At 37.4% G+C, this 21,915-nt stretch overlaps 3 protein-coding genes across 3 annotated transcripts; 2 read left to right on the forward strand and 1 right to left on the reverse strand.

Moving 5' to 3' along the window:
- Positions 1-98: 98 nt before the first annotated feature.
- LOC116002897 (pentatricopeptide repeat-containing protein At1g20230-like) lies at positions 99-2,665 on the reverse strand. Its single transcript, XM_031243081.1, is given in 3 exon segments — positions 99-561; positions 563-2,238; positions 2,240-2,665. Coding segments are annotated over 3 exon segments (2,295 nt in total). The 5' UTR covers positions 2,630-2,665; the 3' UTR covers positions 99-332.
- Positions 2,666-3,774: 1,109 nt separating this feature from the next.
- On the forward strand, positions 3,775-6,325 carry LOC116001745 (50S ribosomal protein L25-like). The gene is made up of 3 exons (XM_031241680.1): positions 3,775-4,289; positions 5,430-5,559; positions 5,867-6,325. The coding sequence occupies exons 1-3, from the start codon at positions 3,855-3,857 to the stop codon at positions 6,085-6,087; spliced, it is 786 nt and encodes a 261-aa protein (XP_031097540.1). The 5' UTR covers positions 3,775-3,854; the 3' UTR covers positions 6,088-6,325.
- A 2,617-nt stretch (positions 6,326-8,942) lies between these two features.
- On the forward strand, positions 8,943-9,667 carry LOC116002569. The gene has a single exon (XM_031242736.1). The coding sequence runs from the start codon at positions 9,032-9,034 to the stop codon at positions 9,482-9,484; it is 453 nt and encodes a 150-aa protein (XP_031098596.1). The 5' UTR covers positions 8,943-9,031; the 3' UTR covers positions 9,485-9,667.
- The last annotated feature ends 12,248 nt before the right edge of the window (positions 9,668-21,915 follow it).

Here is a 21,915-nt window from a genome sequence, read left to right on the forward strand (position 1 = left end):
CTGCCTTAAAATGTGTAGTAGGTAGATCTCGCAATGTGAGCTTAGCTGGTAAACAATCTGAACAAGATAAATCAACTTAGGTTGTCCATAATGAATTGTCTCAGACCAAGAATGTCAATAAACCACTTTTAAAAGTCGAACTCGAACTTATAATCACGTGATTACCAAATCAACATTCTGACCAAGTTGCTTAGGGTTGCTCCGAATAATGGAAAATTGATAACCTTGTGAATGGTGTGGCCATTAATGGAGACAAGTATCACTCCTATTCAGTCACTGATCCATCTTGAATGTCTCCAGCAACAGATAATTCTGTAAACAACAGAATCCAATCACCAATAATCCATACAAGAACATGCACCATCCTTGAAGTGATGGAAACGGTTTGTGTCTCTGACAAAAATCTCTCTGCCTTCAAAGCTTGATGTGAATTTCATGAAGGAATGGCAGTCCCCACAGATTCTAAGATTCTTTATGACTCTGAGAGGAGACCCTCTGCTGGTGTTCAAAATTCCAAGAACTACAGCCAACTTCTCACTGTGTCCACACAAAATGTGTTCCTTCTTCTTCTTCCACATCTTGCAGCACAAAATCAGTGTTGGGCAAAACACCTGACTTCTTCATTTCCAAGCTCAGCTTGCCTAACTTTATCATGATTTGGCCCATCTGGGGATGTGATTTCTCCCCTGCTAAAAGCATGTGCACTTTGTTCTTAAGTTCAATCCAACTGCATCCAGGATTTTTCCTCAAACCCATCTGTTTCATCGTATCCCTGATTCTGTCCACTTCATTCCATCTCCGATTAGAAGCGTAAATATTGGACAAGAGAATGTAGTTCCCAGGATTTGTTGGTTCAAGTTGGAACAGTTTCTTAGCAGCCACCTCACCCAAACTCAAATTGTGATGGATTTTACAAGAACTCAATAATGCTCCCCAGACACAAGCATCTGGTTCAAATGGCATTTTCTTGACAAGGGAGTAGGCTTCTTCAAGCTTTCCTGCGCGACCAAGAAGGCTCACCATACAAGCATAATGCTCTAGTCTGGCTTCGATTCTGTGATCCTTAGACATAATGTCAAAGTAATGTTGCCCTTCGTCGCTAAGGCCAACTTGGCTACACGCGGATAAAATGCTAGTGAAACTAATCGCATCAGGTTTGTGTCCACTGCTTTGCATCAGATGAAGGATCTCGATCGCTTCTGTGGCCTTCCCATGCATTGCATATCCACCGATTAGGGCATTCCAAGAAACCAGATTGCGGGTAGGCATCCTGTCGAAAGTAAGGCGAGATAGATCAACCCTTCCACAATTAGCATACATATCAACTAATGCGCTCGCTACATAGACATCGTCTGCAAATCCGCGTTTAAGGGAGAAGCAATGTGCTGCTTTGCCATGCATCAATGCTGCTATGTTGCCACAAGCTGGGAGCAAGCAGGGGATAGTTACACAGTTTGGTTCCATTCCAACTCTCTGCATTTCTCTGAAAAGCTCTAAAGCCTCGACATCTTTACCGTGTTGTGAGCAAGAAGCAATCATGGAAGTCCACGAAACGACGTTCAATTCCATTCCCTCATCCCTACACTGCTTAAAAACCTTGAAAGCATCGTCCACAAGACCATTCCGGGAAAGCCCTGCAACCATCGCGTTGCAAGTGCCCACGTCCTTTTGATCTATTTCCTCGAACACCTTCGACATCTCTAGTGCACAACTACACTTCCCATACATGTCTATAAGAGAACTGATTATACATATATCTGATTTGAAACCTAACTTGATCACACAACCATGTACTTGAATGCCCATGCTAAGATCCCCCAAGTCACCAATAGCTGGAAGAACACTAGAAATGCTTGTTCCATCGGCTACGAAACCTCTACAATGCATCTCCTGAAACACTGAAACTGCTTCCAAGAAAGACCCGCTCTGATTAAACCCCGCAATCACACCATTCCACGAAACAGAATTCCGCTCAATCCCCAATCGCCCCGCCTGGCTAAACACTTTACCAGCGTTAACCACGTCCCCGTTTTTGGCATAACCTGCTGCCAAAGCACTCCAAGAAACCACATCCGGGCTGGGCATTGTGTCGAATACTTTATGCGCATCTTTCAAGTTGTTGCACTTCACATACATATGAACAAGAGAGGAGTGGACGAAAGAATCCAATGCAAGCCCAGAAGTTAAAACATAGCCATGGACTTGTTGCCCAGCATTCCGCGCGGATAGTCCCGCACAAGGCCCTGATGACACTGGGGAGAATATGGGCATCAGGAACAAGGCGCTGAGCCAACAACCTGGAAAATATCCTCAGCGTTTGATCGAAAAGACTGGATTTTGAAGAAGCGTAGATGAGGGGAGTGAAAGAGAAGATGTCGGGTTCAGAAAGGGAGTCAAGGAGGAGATTTGCGTCGTCAAAGGTGTGGTGATGGGCGTAGAGTGAGAGGAGCTTGTTGGCGACATGAGTGTCGCCGGAAAAACCAGTCTTGACGATGCGGGCATGGGATTGTTGTGTTTCGATGAGGGTGGCTGAGGCTCCGGGTGTGATGAGGGTGAGAATGTTGTGGTGAGATCTCCCAACGAAATTCAGAGCTTGAATTTGAGCATTCCTTGCCCTCATGCTCCACATCAAAACATACGCTTGCTGCTTTTGAAATTTCACACCTTGCTTACTAATTACCAGTTCTTCTTCCTACACTTGGTTCTAGCTAGATTATGTTGTGTTTTAAAGATGTTTTGGTTTTTTTTTTTTTTTCAATTCTCTTATCTACCTTAATATCCTTTTTCTAATTTTAGTACTTAGAGCATCCTTGTCAATGGAGTGGAGTGTGATTAGGAAAGAGAAAATGAGGGATAAAAAATAAATAAACAAATTGGATTAAAAAAAAAACACAAAAGAACAGTTTGTCAGCGTGAGGCGCGCCCATGCACTGCACGCGCCCGCTGGGCGCATGTGCTGTGCGCAATACGCCCACAGCGTAGCTGTTCCTTCATTTTCCACAAAGCAATCTACTGTTCCATTATCCAGCACCTTGTAGAGCAACTCATTTCCTTTCTCTCCCCTCCACCTCATAAGCTTTTGTACTATGAACCTCCTTTGCACCATTGATGTAGATGCTCTTATTTCGCATATCTTATGGCTCTTGATTTAGTCTCATTTTTCTGGTACAGAAGCACAAAAAGTCACAGCTGCCTCCACTAAGATTCAAACCCACTTCCCTCCATGTAAAAGTGTAAACTGGGTGCCACTAGATCACAAGATCTTTGGCTGTGTTTTATTTTTTAGTTTCATTTTTCACACACTAATTTTATTATAGTAACACTCATTGTTGCAACCGGTTGCCTAGGCGCCAGTTTAGCACCTAATTTCTCGACTCAGCCACCTAGTGCCTAACTCGGCTGAGTTAATTCGTTCATTTCGATCGAGTTAATCGAGTTAATTCGGTCGGCTCGGGCTTGCTAATTTTTTCATTATATATATATATATATCACACACACCCTCGCACATTCGCACTGATTTATTTTAGTTAGTCGCATAGAGACCCGCCTAGGTTGTTTAGATGCTAGGCGCTTCACTACCGCCCAATTAGCACCTAGGTCTTATTGTAACTAACTATTTATGGTAACACTAAAATATCTTTATTTCTAATGCAGTTTTATTCGATGATCATACTCCACGCAGTGTGCTCTGTATAACAACTACGTAGTACTATTTACATATTTATTAGTTTAGTTCTTTATGAAAAGTAAGTATATATTTTTTGGCCCATTAATCTTCTGCGATTCTGAGAGAAATAAACCCTTCTTCAACCCCACTCTCTTATCGTTTCTGTAAAACACAGCACAGAGCAGAAATGTTGATCCAACGTTCTATACTCGCCCGAGCTCTACACCACCGTCTCCGTTACTTTTCCCAGTCTGCCGCCGCGGTCGCCGTCCCGCCGGATTCCCCTGCCCCGGAGCCCCCGTCTCTGACATACCTCGACGGGTTCCCACGACCCGACCCGAAGTACGCCGAGACTATCCACGCAATCCCGCGAGCAATCTCCGGCAAGAACATCTCCTCCAAGGAGAGAAAAGCCGGCCGAGTTCCCAGCATAGTCTTCGAGCAAGAGGATGGCCAGCACGGCGGCAACAAGCGCCTCATTTCCGTGCAGACCAATCAGATCAGGAAGCTCGTTACCCATTTGGGCCGAACGTATTTTCTTTCCAGACTGTTTGATCTTGAGCTCCGACCCAATTTTGATTCCGAGGAGATCGTCGAGAAAGTTAGAGTCTTGCCTAGACAGGTATGGTCTATGGAGTTTCTTTCTCTTTGATTCAGCAAAGTTTATTAAGAATCTTTAGAATATTTTGTAATTTCCTGAGTTTCCTTTGTTCTATTGATACTCAATGTGTATTGAAGTAGAAATGTAGTGGTAGGGTTTAATCTTTCAAGTCTCTTGAACTAGTTCAGCACAAAGGTATGCTGAGGATTAGACACTTGAGTTTTGAGCTTCTTACTATGCTATTTGGCTTGTTTTATAGTTATCTACTTGCATGCTTAACAATAAGCTATTGCTGATTAAGTGAGGTAGTGTTAAGGAGAAGGTGCTACTGGTGCTGATGGAATTGTGTCCAGGTAGATAAAAAGAGAGGCACTGGAGAGGATGGAAAAGTGAGAGATATCAGGACTTCTGTTCTGATTTTGATTAGTACTCTGTACTTTAGAAGAAAATTTCAAGTTTGAAACTTTATAATAGAATCAGTAGTTAAGAAGAAATTTATGCTAACCTAACTGGTTAGCTCATTGGTAAGCAAGTGCAAACTTGTGGGGTAGGTCTAGGATCGAATTCCTTGGGACCATGCCCCCTGATGCCCAGCTGGGAGGTTGCCATGGTTATGCTGAGTGGGCATTTGGCATACACTTGTGGGAATTAATCCTGTTTGATGCTGACACATCATACCATATTGAAAAAACAAAGCAAGAATTTTATTTTACTGTTTCTTGCTATTGTAAGTTGTAGCTGTCGGTCTATAGCTGGTTTGGATCACCTGGTTTTAAAAATCTTGAGGATTTTTCCTCAAATGTTGCTGAAGTGTCTCGCAAAAATTGGTTATTGTTAGTAATTACACCTTCAAAGAAGAAAACATTTTGCAATCTACTTGATAACATGAAGTACCAATGATTTTGTTCACTACTTGGCTTCCACCCACTTTTTTTTTTGATAGAACATATTATGGAAGGAGTCTTTAATTTAACAGGATAGGTTAAGCCATATTTGAATTTTGAATGCCTGGATTCACTTTCAGCTATACTGCCTAGCTAATGCCTTGACGGGGTAAATTTTGCATATAAATAAGTCAAATAACTTTGTATTTGTATAGACTCTAAAGGTTGGGTATTTTTTAAGATGCACTGATTTTATTGTTTATTTGATTTGTGTCAGATTCATTTGCATGCAGGCACTGATGCTCTACTTAATGTTACCTTCATAAGAGCTCCATCAAGTGCTCTACTAAAGGTTGACATTCCAGTTGTCTTCAGAGGCGATGATGTCTCCCCCGGGTTGAAAAAAGGTATGTGAAATACGCTACTGATTTCTTGTACAACAGCTAAGCTTATGAAGTATGCGTTAATATGAATATATACACACACTCCAAAAGTCCAAATATGCTATACATTTGCCATGTGCAGTTCTTATCTACTAGCCTACGATGAAAACTAATTTGGCAAAACCATTATATCGGTAAACATCTTGTGGAACACAATATAGATGCATTGTTTCATGAAAATGGAAACGACAAATTACTGTACCAAACTACCAACCATTCACATTTTCCTTCCAACGAGTTACATATTAATATTAGTTTAGCAATTTGGCAGGGTCTTATCTGAATATTATCAAGAAAACGGTCAAATTCCTCTGCCCGGCTGATATCATTCCTCCTTACATTGACGTGGATCTAAGCGAGCTGGATGTTGGGCAGAAGATACTAATGGGGGATCTCAAGGTTCATCCAGCTCTGAAGCTCATCCAACCGAAAGACCATCCCGTTTGCAAGATTATGGGAGCAAGGGTTTCCGACCAAAGGAAATCGAAATAAATTCCTTCTAATTTTGTTCGACTATTGTGAAAATTTTGGAAAGCCTAGCATTAGGGAATCCAGACTAGCCTAAGGTCTGCTTTGGATGATGTAGTTTGTTCCCTGGTCACATTGATTTGTGCTTTTATCTCTAATTTGTTGCTTACACTGAAGAAAGGGTTCTCCCAGAATATGCAGTGATACTCAATACATGAAGAAATATTCCATTTTTATGCAGGCCGTGTTCATTGATGTGAAATACCATGTACATCACTTGTAAATGTGTAATGGGCTAATGGCTACATCACATGAAAGATACTGGCTAAAGTTGATTTAGGAACATAATGCCATGGTGTATTAGAAAGGTGTGCATGTTATGTTAAAACAATTTGCATGCTATCGGGGTGCGTGTGGATCTCAGGCCCATTCAAAGATTGGTCCATTGGCGATCCTTTGTTCAGTCTACCACATTTGGCGAACACGGAATAATGCACTTATATTTGATGGGGTCCAAGCAATGGTGGCCAAAACGAAAGCTGTTATTCTTAATCAAGTTTTCAAGATCATCCATAAAATCATCCCGGGTGGGCTAGGGAACTCTGGAGCATAATTGGCTAGTTGGTTTGTGTGCGTTGATTAAGATCTCAGCGGATCAATGGCATCACCCTCAATGTTGTACTAGCGGTAAACTTGGTACCCTAACTCTCTTTGTCAGGGTGATGTTTAGGGTTGAATTTCCGGTATACATGTGTTAGCGAAATAATGACACCATCAATAACGTTGTACCAGCGGTTGAAGTGATACTCTTGCCCATCTTGCTGGGGATGTGGTAAAAGCATAACAAATCGGTACGAGTTTCAACGGATTAATTGCACTATTAATAATGTGGTACCGGCGATTTAAGTGGTACTCTGGTGTTGCTATTCTAAATGCACCCTTTATTAACTTTCATTATGTATTTGTGGGGCCACCTACTTCGTATTCTATTTATCTACAAAAGTAATACACTAATACTACATTTACTTTCATTTTCTACTCTCCGCTAGGTGTCATTTTTTGAGTATCTAAGAGTGGATGAGCCAATGAGGTGGATATAGTAATTTATGACCCATTACAGTCTCTAAGAGCATTCTTATCAATGGAGTTTTTTTGCGAGTTTGAAGAGTTTTTGTAAGTGCGATTAGAAAAGAGAAAATGAGGGAGGAAAAAATAAAAAAAAATGATTTTAAAAATAATAATAAATAAAGCAAACTGTCAAGCGCTGACGTGTCCGCGCAGGCGCTGCTGTGTGCAAAACGCGCACAACTTTGTTCCTTTTTTAATTTTTTTGTTTTTTCTTTTTCCAGGTGGAGCCCACAATAAACTTGAACGTTGCAAAGGAACCCCAATCCTCTCCCTCTCCTACCTTCTCTTCCCTCCATATCTCAGCACCATTCCAAAACAAAATAAAAAACTTTAGTTCTGATGCTCTAAACCCTAGCTGGCCTTCTGTGACTGTGCCACTGACGTGGTCAAAATTTTCCTGCAATCTCTGGGTACGACAACATATTGGACATTGTACATTGACATTTCCCCCTTCATATTTTGCATGTGAACATATTTGTTCTCATAGCGTCACCATCAATAGTGATTAAGGGGATAATGTCCGATGCAAAGCCCACATGGATAAGAGAGAGAGTTGGAGTGAGAAAATTGAGCTCCTCATGCAAGGGAGGAGTTATTAGCAGAAAAGTGAGTCCCATGACTTACGAAGAAGCGACGCAGAAATTCGCGTGGAAAGGAATTCTCGCTGGGCGCGTAGGCGCACCTGACAAACTTTAGTTTATTAATTTTTTTTTTCAAATTTCTTTTATTTTGTTTTTTTTCCTCCCCTCCCATTTTTCTATCATAATCATACTTACAAAAACTCCTCAAAAATCGTGAATAAACTCCAATTGATAAGGATGCTCTCAGAAGCACCCTCCATATCCCGCAACCACCTGCTATTAGGTCTGTACTTAACATGGCAAAACCCAAAAGCTGTATGGATGTGTTCTTATCCACAGCTACAGCTACAGGGCCACGATCATATCCTCTTACGCGCTGTCGACGTGTGCACCAACCCCACTCTCAAATCTCAGATGTGCAAACACTCCCCAGTTTCCTCCTCGGCCCCACGTTTTACTCTGACAACCCACGTTTGCAACACCCAAGTCAACACATCCAATTATCACTTCCAACTAATTGCGACCGCTACTATCCAACGCCTTCCTACTCTTCTGTTCTTGCTTAACATTAATATAATTCATTCTTCAATATTATTATTCTATTCTAACTATATTTAATTATATAACCAATGATTAACAATTTCAGTTATAACAAATAAATTTTATCAATCAACTAGACTAAGTACACTTACGCATGTCTGATTACATAGTTATACTATATATTAAAGACTGTTATTTGACATTGGAAAATCCACTCAAAAATATATTAAACATTTGTTTGTGAGAATTATATACAAACATTTTTTTTTTGAATGATAAAAGAAAACTCTACATCCTATGCGATGAACTTGACTGAGAGTGAGACTCTAGGAGATGTTAATAATAATCAAATTCGTGACATGATACGAGAGATATTCTTCACCTATTCCACCACCCGTGCATTTGGGACATTTATATATATTTTTAATTATTACTTGGTGTAGTATATTGAGAATTTGAGATATTTTTATAGTTCACTTTTCTTAGTATTGAGTATTTTAGTCAAAGTCAAATAGACACATCACACATCCTTATCATCATATAATCCTATTCCAACCCAAAATTATACACACAAAACCCACACGGTAACACCTACGTATATAAACCCCATAAACCCCCCTTTCATCTCTTCATCGCAGATCAGATTTCATCGGCGAAAATCTATACATTCACAGTTGTATTTGTATTCATATTTTGTATATACACAATTAGGGTAGAATATGTCTGGTAATCAAGAAAGCCAAGCGTTCATGACCGCTAATAACTCACCGATAGGAGACGAAGAAGAGGCGGGATCTCCGACGGTGTGCGGCTGTTTCAGGCTGTTCTGTCTCCGCTCCGGCGAGGGAACCACCAGGGCGCTGATCGGCGGCGAGAGTGGCGCTGGGAGGGAGCCATGGTGGCAGGGAAAGGCGAAGAAGATGAGGGAGTTATCGGAGGTCGTGGCGGGGCCGAGATGGAAGAATTTGTTGAGGAAAATTGGGAGATATTGTAACCCTAAGTTGAAGGGCGGTTATAAGGGTCAGTTTATTTACGACGCGCAGAGCTATGCGCTCAACTTCGATAACGGCACGGCGGCGACGGCGGCAGAGGAAGATGATGGGCTTTTGCGTAATTTCTCGTCTAGGTATGCTGCCCCCGCTGTTGGTCAACAGAGGAAAGTGGGATTGTGATGGGGGTAGATTTGTCATCACGGCTCGGATTTTTTTGGGTGTAATTATTATTGTCACGAATTATAATTTGATTCAAGAAATTCATAAAGGAATTTCACAAATTTTCTCCGTGATATGAATGAAAGTTTGTACAATTTGGTTTGCATTCAATAGTTACATTAAATTTTAATTTATTGGGTTTCATATGTGATATGGTAAACTTTTTTCAATATCTTTTCTTCTTTTTTTTTTTTTTACAAAAAATATTTTGAGATCTAATTTAAAAATTCTCTAGTATATTTTTATAACCATGTTAAAGCTAGAGTTTCTAGACTTGCCCAAAAATACTTAGGTGATTTTAGTTTCATTGGATTAATTCTAAGTCCGAGTAATTAACCCATCTTCATGACGTACAAGGAATTCAATTATTCACATCTTCTATCATTCTGAATTTTATTTTTTCATATTCATGTTTCCGATTTTATTTTTTCATATTCATGTTTCCAATTGATTCAAATCCCCACAATGCGGCCTTCCGTCGTGTCTTGGTTGTCTTTTAGTCCTGGTACGGCTTACCTTTGGCCCTTACTAAAGGAAGGCTTGTCTTGGTTGTGTTTTAGTCATGGTACGACTTACATTTGGCCCTCACTAAAGGAAGGCTTGTCCGCTTATCAACTGTCTCAAACTTGTAGGGTAAGATAATGTATTATATGAATTAGAATAATGTACTTTTATGTGTTAGAATAATGTATTTTATGAGTCTTTTGGACCGTGATCTACACAATAATGATTGCTTTGTTGTAAAACAGGCTTTATAGATCAGATCTTATGGAATGGAAAATCAATGACAGAAAGAATAAAGACTACTTAATGGTTAATAAGCTAAGAATGGAGTTATAGTTAAAGCCTGTGAAAGAAGAATTTCTCATCACCTTACTCAATCCTGCACTTCGTTTCTACTATGTAGATTCTTTGGCGAATTATGATATAAACTCGGTACACCTTGCAAGGTGGATCCAGGTCCAACAATTATAGAATTTATTCACAATTTTTTAACTCAATATTCACAATTTTGTTATTTAGATTAAAGAATTTATTCACAATTTTGTAACTCAATATTCACAATTTTGTTATATAGTTTAAAAAATTGTGTTATACGGTTGAATATAGAGTTATAAAATTGTGAAATAGAGTTCTAAAATTGTTAATAAAGTTTTAAAATTATGAACATGAGCCCGGGTCCATAGCATAACAACCGGATTCTTTCTCCCAAACTATGTAGATTCTTGTTATTGCAGTTATTGCGATTAAATTAGATACTGGATGATGAGTTAATAACTAATAATAATATCTCCTTTGTTAATGGTGTTGCAGCTTAGCTTGCAGACAAATTATTGTTGTCCTCTAGTAGTCTTCTGTCTTTTCACTTGTGACAATGTCAAGAACATACATCACATTCTTATATTTTTCACTAAGAACTAAGCTATTTTCAAGAACATCATATGATTAATTATTCTTTGACCTTCTTGTAGTTCCCCCGATTCCCTTTGCTACTTTGTCAAGATTCATTCTTAAAACATGAAACATAAATTTTGGAGAAGATCGAGATCGAAATTACTTTTACTGGAACTGTACTGTATGTATTTCCTTCACACTTGCAGTGATAGAAATACAAATGAATAATACATGCCTACAGAGACTTAACAGAACAATGTACATATATAATCATTATATTACACCTAGAAATAATAATGCCACTCTCTTCTGGCTTCATTATCCTAATAAATTAATAATGCCATCTGCTTGAAAGATCGAGGTTGATCTGAGCATCCTGCCATCGAAACGTGACACTGACTGAATGCGAGGAAAATAAAACTACTAATAAGCGCTTAATCCTGACAATGGGGAAGTTGCAGACAAAGAGAGCTTGCCTGCAGATAATGCATTATTATTATCAGTTTTGATTTGGTTCTTTGGGAAGGAAATGGTGCAACGATGGGAACATATATCTGCTCGCGACGACTTCAAGGCGTGCAATGCGCAGCCACAATTGCGGTGGTAAGGCCTGCGTTCGATCTCCGTGTCAGACAATGATATGCTTGCTGCAAAGACACAATGAAGCATCAGTTTTGCTGCTTCACTTGCCATTATTGTCTGTCTTATTATTACTATACTGCTCTTCTGATCTTATTCTTGAGATGTCTGTCTGTCTGTCTGTTTTTTTGTGTGTTGATGTAATGTTTTTGAGGGGTTTATATACAACAAGTGCAAGGAAAGGTTGAAACCTTAAACAGACAAATAAAGTCTAGGAAACAACCTAGGGAGAGCAGTTGAACTGCTAGCTCCAAAAGTACGTCAAGGGGTATTGTTCTTGTTATTGTAGTTAACTCAGGTGGCCTCAACGTCACCTCGTTCTTTCCTAGGACTACATTTTACTTAATTATGGGAATAAAAGTTAATTTTAGAAAAAAAAATGCATTTTTAATGGCTCATGACTCATGCTAAGACTAAAACAACTGAGCAAAATGTTTTGAATTTTATCCATGATTAATGGAGCTGCAAACTTCCTGTTGGGCGGAGGCCGGTAAAATGCCAAATCTAACGTAATAGGCATTCAGTGGTTGAGGGATTGTTGGACGGTGGACGGTAGAATCTTGAAAATGTATGACGATATAAGGAAATAAAATTATGTCTTAGTATAATTTCTTGTTAATATATTGTTTTAACATGAGACTAAAAGTTTTAGTCACATGCAGACAAATTAAAGTATGTTTGGAGTTGTTGTTTATTTATTCATTTCTGAGTATGCAAGACTCCAATGCGGTTTTTATTTTCTGCCATCACAATTCACAAAAGATTCCTTTGTTAACTCTGATGCCAATAAAAAATTATACTCCATATATATATTTATATACAATGCATCAACTTTTTTCACTATCAATATCTGAGAGCAATATTATATGTATTTTACATTTTAAATTTTTTTTTTTATACTAATGCAACATATTTTATTGGAGAAATCGTATTTTGGTCACTCAATTGTTTCCCAACTATCAATCTAGTCCTAGTTTTCAATTTTAACCAATTTGATCATCGAATTTTTTAAAATTTCGTTAATTGAATTTTTTAAGGGAACAAATTGACTAAATTTTAAAAATGTAAAAATTATCATTTTGGTCCCTGGAAGACAAAATTGATTGAAATTGAAAACTATAGACTACATTGACAATTGGGAAATAATTGAGAGACCAAAATGGTGATTAACTCTATTTTACTTGATTCAGAATAAAAAGTGAATATTTTTATTCTTTTTTTTTGTTTAAATAAAATCAAGATATGTGATGATAATTTTATTCATTGAGAGTACATTTGTCATTTTTTACTCCGTAATTTGTGCCATTTATTGTCATAAATTGAGTACTATCTAAGGATTGATGAATTGTTCCATTCATAATTGTCCCAAGGCATGTCATATTGTCATATTGGAATGGATGTTAAGGGAGTGAGATATAGTTCAAATAGTTTTGTGGTCAAATACCATAAATTTGTGATTTTAGGTAAATGTTATAGATTGGATCTTCAATCCCCTTTTAAATATAGAAATAAACTCCTATAAAATGCCAACATTGAATTTAGTTGCGCATTATATTCATCAATGGTTAAGGTCCATAGTTAAAAAAATTATGAAATCAATTTTATAATTACTGTAAATCCGAAAGCTTGCAATATTTATAAAATGATTTTGTTTTATTTTTTTCCCTTATTTTTCAACCACCTTTAGCCATTGATGTATCCAAATGAATGGATAAAATCATTTTGACTTTTGAGCAATGCAAATGCATACATACAAAGTTACAAATATTAGCACCCGGCCAAGAATGAGTAAGTTACGTTGTTGTCCTACTTTCATCAGTGTTTTGTGCATTTCCTTAATTAGTTTTATGATATCAAAGCTATGATCCAAGGAGCTGATGTCACACTTCTTTGTGTAGAAGCAAGTTAAGGCAACATTGACAACAATTCTAGTTGAATTGGCATGAAAATTGACTTAGTAATGATAAAGTCTCAATTTTGAATTATTGGAGAGAGTGTCCGTTTATGCATGAACTGAATCTTGACAATTAATATATAAGACTATTTTTATTTTATTTATTTATTTATTTGCATACGATTTCTGATATCTCAACCATTGTAAAATGATTGTAGCATAATTTGTAACAAACAAATACCCAAGTATCGGATTATCGATCCACAGGGAAGCGGGGCGTATCAAACATTAGTTACTAATCCATTCACAAGAAGCTAATCCTAGCAACAATTGTGATTGATTGATTGCAAATGCAGTAGTAAAAGAGAATAAAGAAAGCTAATTGATGAAAATAATTGAGAGAGAGTGAACTTTTCGGGATTCAAGTGTTTAATCACCTAGTGCCAATTTAAATTGAAATATTTAATTTGGTTTAGACAAGTGTTTAAGATGCACTCAAGATGAGAATTTTTCCCATAACTCCTACACTAGAACAAGAACAAGCATCTTAAAACTCTTAACTAAATACTCTTTTCCAAGAATTAATAGCCAAGTGCAATTGTGGGTGCCCTAGTTTATATCCTAACTCCCATCAAGACATAAATATAGCAATTGAAACAAACAATTGAATCCTTAATCACAAGCAACAACAATATAAAACACAATTGCAATACAAGTTATCAAACCCAAATGTAAATAAATCATTAAAACATGAAGAATTAGGCATAATAGGGTTCATAAACACTTTTCACCCAAAAATTCCAAAGTTGTTTTAGCCAATCATGGCTAGTATTGAATTCAAAGCACAAATGCTAAAGGTTTACAAAAACTAAGAAAGTAGAGGAAAAGGGGAAGAGATTCTCCCAAATGTAGCATTCATTCCAAGCTTTTCCTTCTTCCTTCCAAAGTCCTTGGAGCTTCTTGAGGTGACAATCTTCTCCCAAAAGTGATTGATCCCTCTTTGACTTCTTGAAAAGACAATACCCTTTCACTCACTCATTTTTGTCTCCAAAAAACGCAGCTTGGTTTTAGAGTTTTGGGAAAATGAGCCCTTTATAGTGGAGATCAAAACAGGGACAAAATGGGAAATTCTGCAGAGCTGGAAAAAATCACTACACAGGATTCTTGATGCGTAGAGACAAGGGCTCGACGCATTGAGCCTTGGATTTTCAAAACACATTGCCTACTGGAATTTCTCAACGCGTAGAGCCCTAATCTTGGCTCAACTTGTTGCATACTGGAAATTCTAGACTTGCGTCGAATATGATCCTAGACGCGTCGAGGCCTCAATGTAAGCATTCTTCATCCATTTTGACTCCAAGCATGTCTTCAAATGTTCCATTGCTTTTGAATTTGATCTACAATGGTTTTAAAACACTAACAAACACCATAAAAGCTCTCAAGTCAAGAATGAAACCATATCTACATGAGAAAGCAAGGAAATATGCATTGAAGATGGCAATTTAATGCACTTTGGCTCAAAATTAGATCCAAATCAATTAGAAAAATATGTACGATTGAGATTTGATAAGTGCTTATTTGTCTACATTTTCCCCCTTTCACTAAGTTATTTTGTTTATTTATCATTCCAAATTTCATGAGAATTAGTGCTTATTTGTGTTACTTTGCAAGGAGTATGAGTTGGAAAGCATTAGAAGCAAAGATGAGCATTTTCATGCATTTTGGTGGGCATTGGAGTCAAATGGAGGCCAAATATGAAGCTATGTAGATGGGTGCAACACTTCCAAGGGAGCCTAAGATTGGTATTTTCAATGGTCTTTGTCATTTAGACAAACCAAAACAAAAGAGAAGCAAAAGATCAATGTGTTGAAATTTCTGCACGTCGACATCTTAGTAATTGGACCATATCTCAGCCTAGAAATTTCCAAATTAAGTGATCTTTAAACCATTGGAAAGAAGACTTCAAGGGCTACAACTTTTCTAGAGATACAAATTTCGTAATTCTGAACGGAAAATGGTGAAAAACAGCCTAGAAGTCAAAGCAGCTGCACAGAGTTCGAAAATGCAATTTCTGGAGTGTTGGCAAACGGCCTGGGACACGGCCGTGTACATGGGCGTTTGATTTATGCCGATTTACAGTGTGAAAATGCAGTTTTTGAAGAGGAGGCAAACGGCCACTGACACGGCCGTTTCCTAGGCCGTTTGGGACCTGCTCTGCTCACTATTTAAGCTCGTTTTGAGCATTTTGAACACGGTTTTTACCCATGGTTGAACCCTAAACACTCCCATTCACTCCCTTTCATATTTTTAGGTTAGATTAGACTTAGATCTATGTATTTTAACACTTTTGGAGCTTGTAATCTTGGATTTGAAGCTTGGATTTCAAGATTCTTCCACCCATTTCAATAGAGAAGTTTTCTTTCCTTTATCTCTTTTCTTTTGCAAGATTTATGTTTATTACTTGTGTCTTTGTGTTCTTTATGCTATTTAATCATGAGTAGTTAGTTTATGGGCTTGAGTTAGGGTTGTATTATCTATTTTGATGCTTGTTATGTGATTATTGCATAAAAGGGGATGAACACCCATTTAGGGTTCTTGAGTTTGAATTGGGTTTATTTCTATCTTTCAATAGTTAATGGCCAATGATTATTGTGTCTTTGGAAAGTCTTTCATTTCAATGGAAGTTGGATGGAAGATTTAAGCCAACCCAATTTCAAACCCATTTTCTCTTCTATGGAAATAGGGGTAGATTTGGGGCTTAAATAGCTTTTGTTCTTCAAGAACTTAGGTTGATACACCATGAAAATGGGGCAACCTTTGTTCTAATCCTTGTGGAAACTTGGATTCCTTTGTGCTTGCCTCAAGAACATATGGTTAATGTTCTTCCCCCAAACTTAAGTGTTAAATCATCTAGATGGTAATGCCCCTAACTTGAGTCCTATTTCTTTATTTTGCAGTTATCTATTGCTTATGTGTGTTTGTTCTACCTTGTTGTCGTTTGCTTAGCTTCTTGTTGATTTCCTTGTACTAGTGCCTAGTTTAGTGATTGCATATTACGTGCCATAACCCCCAATCCTCAGCGGAACGATAAATCTAAACCCGTATACTTCATTTTTGACAACGATCAAAAATTGGCGCCGTTGCCGGGGATTGGAAATTTGGTGGTTCTATGTGATTACTTATTTTGCTAGCATTAGAGTTTAAGGAATCTTAGGAGACTAAGTTTATTTTTTTTTCTTTCCTTTTGTTTGTTTTTGTTGTTGAAAGAGCTAATTGTCTTACCTTGATTGAGTTTTTGTTGAAAGATCTTCACTTTGTGCATTCACTCTTAATTGAAAAAAAAAAAGAAAAAAAGAAAAAAAAAGGGAAGAGCTTTCACCACTCAATCAAGAACTTTCACCATGGATGGGTATGCATTGCAAGGAGGATATTATGATTGTCAATCTTATGAGGGCAACCAATATGATGGATATGGAAATCCTTGCTCAACTCAAGCCCCACCTCCTAACCATTACTATGATGCTCAATCCCAATATTTTCATCCACCACAATTCCACCCCCAAAACTCATACTCTCAATACACTCCAAACTACCAAAACCCTTATCCACCACAACCTTACCAAGATTCATGTTATTTTTCCCAACCATCACACCAAAATTCCTTCCCACAACCTTCACAAGATTTCAATCCACCACAATGTCCTTACCCACCACAAGATTACTCTCCAAATCCATACCCCTCATCCATTCATTACACACCATACCCCCAAGACACTCAACCTCCATATGATCACTACAACCATTCACCAAGTGTGGGGAGCTATAGGATAAATGAGGAAACTTTGGCGTTGGCTAGGCGTTGGGGAGTTACTATTGTACCCGATGATGACATGGAGGATGATGGACATCCCATGAGACAAAGTGAGGAAGAACATGCCAATAATCAATGGGAACCTCAAGAATCATTCTATCAAGAACCTCAACAAGAATACCAACCACTTGATCAAGATCCCGAGATGAAGTTTATGATGGCCAACATACTTATGCAAATGAATGAGCTACAAGTTCAACTAGAAAACATGAAGGCTCAAAGACAAGGTTTGACAACTCAAGAACCCACTCAAGAATTGTCTTCTAATGAAGAAGTTTTACAAGAGTTGTTATTACCAATTGAAGGTCATGTGGTTGATAGAGATGAAAAGGAGGGTGATGACCTTGAAGGTAAAGATGATGAGGTTTATGATGAGTGCATTGAGATGGAAACACCAAGTTGGAGAGAAAGTGTAGAGTTGCAAGGGAATAGTGATAAGGAGCAAATTGATAATGGGGGCAAAGAACAACTCCAAAATGTCCCGGTAGAAGAGGAAGTGTTGAAGGAGAATGAGATTGATAAAATGCATGAAGTGAATGAAGAAACCCCTTCAATGGATGAAAACTTCCTTGGTGAGAATTTCACAAGAATTTGGGAACCAGGAGGAGTTGAAGGCCTTAAGTGTTTTGGCCCACATTGGCCTATATTTGAATCAAGGGATTCCTACTTCTTATTGGTGCATGAGAAAGACCCAAGACTCTCCTTACTTGCCAATGAAAAGGAAAGTCAAGAAAAGAAAAGAAGTGGAGGCCAAGGAAATGATCAAGTTTTTGAGTATTATCAAGACCCGAGGTTTAGAAAGAAGACCTCATTTGATTTATGGATAAAAAATGGATTTGAGGAAGGGATATTCTTGAAGATTGATTTGGATGAGCATAGTGTCTTAAACTTTAAAGTGGTGGACTTGTGCTTAAAGGAATTTGTTGATGGTCACCATTTGAGGCACTATCTTGAAGAGAAATTTGCTAGGAAGGATGGGATGTTCTTTCTCCAATCCAAAGATGGTTGATTTTGAGGAGGTTGAGTCGAGCTAGCGACATTAAACTTAGCGCTTCATGGGAGGCACCCCATGCTATCCTTCATTTTATTGCATTTTATTTTCTTCTTTATTTTTCCTTATACTTTTATTTTTGTTATATCATGCTTTCACTTGTGCTTTCATGTATATATTCTCTTGACTCTAGGAATGATACTAAGGAGTATTCTCAATTTCAAGAAGGCTTCATGATGATTCTTTGGCATAAGGGATTCATTAAGGGAGTCTCATCTACCTTCTCTACTCTCTTTAATTGTGAATAGTGCTTTACTTGATGTAGATAGTAGAGATTGTGCTCCTTGTGCTTATTGTGCTACCCTTTCCCCCTTGTGCATTATTTTCTTTCACATCGAGGACGATGTAAATTCTAAGTGTGGGGGGAAGACAAAAATATGGGTAAATTTTTGAAAATTTTTGAAACTTTGCTTGGATGATTCATTGTGCATAATGTTGGGTAATTACCTTTCCTTGCTTGAAGTTGTGATCGCTCCCTCTTTGTTGGTTTGTGGTTTGTTTTGGTGGAACTTGTAGCAACTCAACTTGTGATTGATGAGCCAAGGAGTTATATGATTGATCTATTCTCTTGCCAATAGCCTTGTTAACCACTTAATAATTGAATCAATTCTTGATCTAGTGTGTTGTGCATTGCTAGTGAAGGCTTATGTGAGATTCCGGTAATGGTTGTTTTGCTAGAACTTGCCTCATTACTCTCCAAGTGAAGTTTAAGATTTGCATGTTTTGAAATGATTTAGGCCATTTTTGTTTAGTCCTTAGCCTTAAAACCTACCCTGTTAATATGTGTTTATCCCTAGTTGTCCCCGTTGAGCCTTCTGTTTGTTGAAATAAGTGCTAAGCACTTAAACCCGTGATTTGTTTGTTTTTCTTGTGTTAACCCTTGCAGTTATCTATTGCTTATGTGTGTTTGTTCTACCTTGTTGTCGTTTGCTTAGCTTCTTGTTGATTTCCTTGTACTAGTGCCTAGTTTAGTGATTGCATATTACGTGCCATAACCCCCAATCCTCAGCGGAACGATAAATCTAAACCCGTATACTTAGATTATATCATAAAACTAATTCAAATTCCCTTAGAGTGGAATCTACACAATTAGGCTTTTACTTAGAAAATAGTTTGACTCAAACTCTTTAATCATGCGTGATTTAATTGATTATGTTGTGTGAAGCATTCAAGTAAAAAATAAATAAATTTTAAGTTTAAGGGTTTATGTGTCGGTTAACGGATAAGGGTTTTAAAATTTTTTGTTATAAGGGTTTAATATAAGGATCAAATGAGAATAAGAGCTTGGGTAAGAAGGCCCAAAATCGTCACTTGAAGGCACAAAATTATGCAGTCGAAGACCTAAAATATTACGCCCAAAGACAAAAAAATGCACTTAATTACACAATTATGAAAATGTCACCGCGTTTTTCTAATTTTCTTCATTCCGAGATATTGTTCTGGACTAGATCATTGACTTAGATTTAACCCTATTTATTACCCGAGCTCCTCTTCTCATTTGATCCGTTAATCCGTTATGTATGTGTGTGTGTGTGTGTGTGTATACATATATATCATGGTTGAAAAAATTGCTAGGGTAGCGATTAATCGATGCCTAAGCGCCCATGTATTTTTATTTTTAAAAATTTTTAAGTCTCGATGATTATAAACTATTTAATATTTTAATTAATAGTTAATGCTAAAAATCTAAAATATTAAATAGTAACCTAAAAATATCCCGAGTTTGAACAATTTAGAATTATTTTGCTCAAAACGATGTCATTTTGAGTGAAATAATCCATTAATTAAAAAAATAATAGCTAACCAGCCGACTAGCTAGGCAACCTAGTCAGTGCCTAGTGCCTAGGAGGCCTAGGCAGCCAAGTGGTGCCTAGGAGGCCTAGCCGGCCACCTAGCCGGCCAACCACTTAGGCCATCGATTATGGTGATACGCTGGCGGCCACCCGGCGCTTATATATATATATATATAGTAGAGTTTAGGTGCGGCCGCGCCTTAACATGTGGTCAGTGCAGTCGCACCACTAAGTATACAAATATACACCACTCAATGTTAGAAAATGCACAACACAAATATGCACCATTAGGTATGCATTAACCAAAAAACACACCACTAGGTATGAAAATATACACCACGCAGTGTTTGGAAATGCACAATTAGGGGCAGAGGAGTTATGGTGCATTTATTATTAGATTATTATTATGTTTATAATATAATTTGAAAGTGAAAGAGTATTGCAAGAATATAGAGATAATAGTGAAACATTTACAAATTTGATGATATAGAAGATCGAATTTTTGAAAGTAAGAGAATAGTGCAAGAATAAGAATAGTGAAAGGGTTTATATAGTGAGTAAGGAATAAGAATTGACTGATGTGATAAGACTGGGAATGTGGGAAAAACATAGGAAATCTTATTCCTGTGAATTGGAGAGTTTATATATGAGTGTTGTGATATTACCAAGGTTGGCAAGTAAAAGAGAATCTCAGATTGCCACATTGTTTTCTCAGCCTGTATGTCAAACATTGTTAACTAAGAACATGCATGTACTGATGCCTAGCTTGTGATTTTAGTCCTTGTAAGATGGGTACGTACGGTGAAGTTTTAACATGTTTTATCATAGCCTCCAAGGTTGTTGCATCAGAATTTGAGTCCATTTTGTTTGTTCTTTTTAGCATGGAAGACATTCAGATTTGTCTGCTCAGGTTTTTTCATGCAACTTCTCAGTTCAAAGGGACACAAATAAGACAATAACGTTGTCATCTTAGGATATATTTGAGAAAATTGTAATTTATACCCCTCACAAATATGTTAATTATCAACTAATGTCATTTCTAAATTATTAGTGATATAAATGTTATCCTTCAAATTTCAAAACGTGACATATATTGTATGCCCTCCCTTGAATTATTAATTAGTGGGGTAAATGTGGTTAACTATAGTTTTTCCTATTCAAAGATCACGTTTTTTTTTCTCCATTTTTCTTTCTTCGTTTGTTCTCCTTCTGTCGACAACAATGTTTCTCCTTCTTCTTATTAGGGGAGGAGTAACATATGTCACATTTGAAAATTGATGGGCAACATTTACACCACTGTACTAATAATTCATGGGTGACATGTTGATTATTGGCATCGCATAAATTACAATTTTCCCTAGGTAGCTTTTCGATCACATACTATATATTGCTCAACATAAGGACCAACTCTTATAAAAGCCTTAACACTATAAGGCTAAAGAATGAAATGAAAACAAACATTTCACACAATCCAATCTATAACCATTTATGAATATATATATATATATTCAAATAGCATTCTTAAACTTCTTTATTTGAGAAGACACCAGGAATTTAGAATTTATATGTAAGTAATGTGTGATACTTCCAAAATTAGTTTCATAGTTATTTTTTTGTTACATTCTCTTTTTTTTTTTTTTTTGAATACTACTAACTCTATTACAATGCAGTATCTGTTCATAACTACTTTCTCAACATATTGAAGCACAAGAGTCAGTATTGACTCCACTGAGACTCGAACCCACCACC

This window comes from Ipomoea triloba, chromosome 13 (genome assembly GCF_003576645.1).
Source record: "Ipomoea triloba cultivar NCNSP0323 chromosome 13, ASM357664v1".
Classification (NCBI taxonomy): Eukaryota; Viridiplantae; Streptophyta; class Magnoliopsida; order Solanales; family Convolvulaceae; genus Ipomoea; species Ipomoea triloba.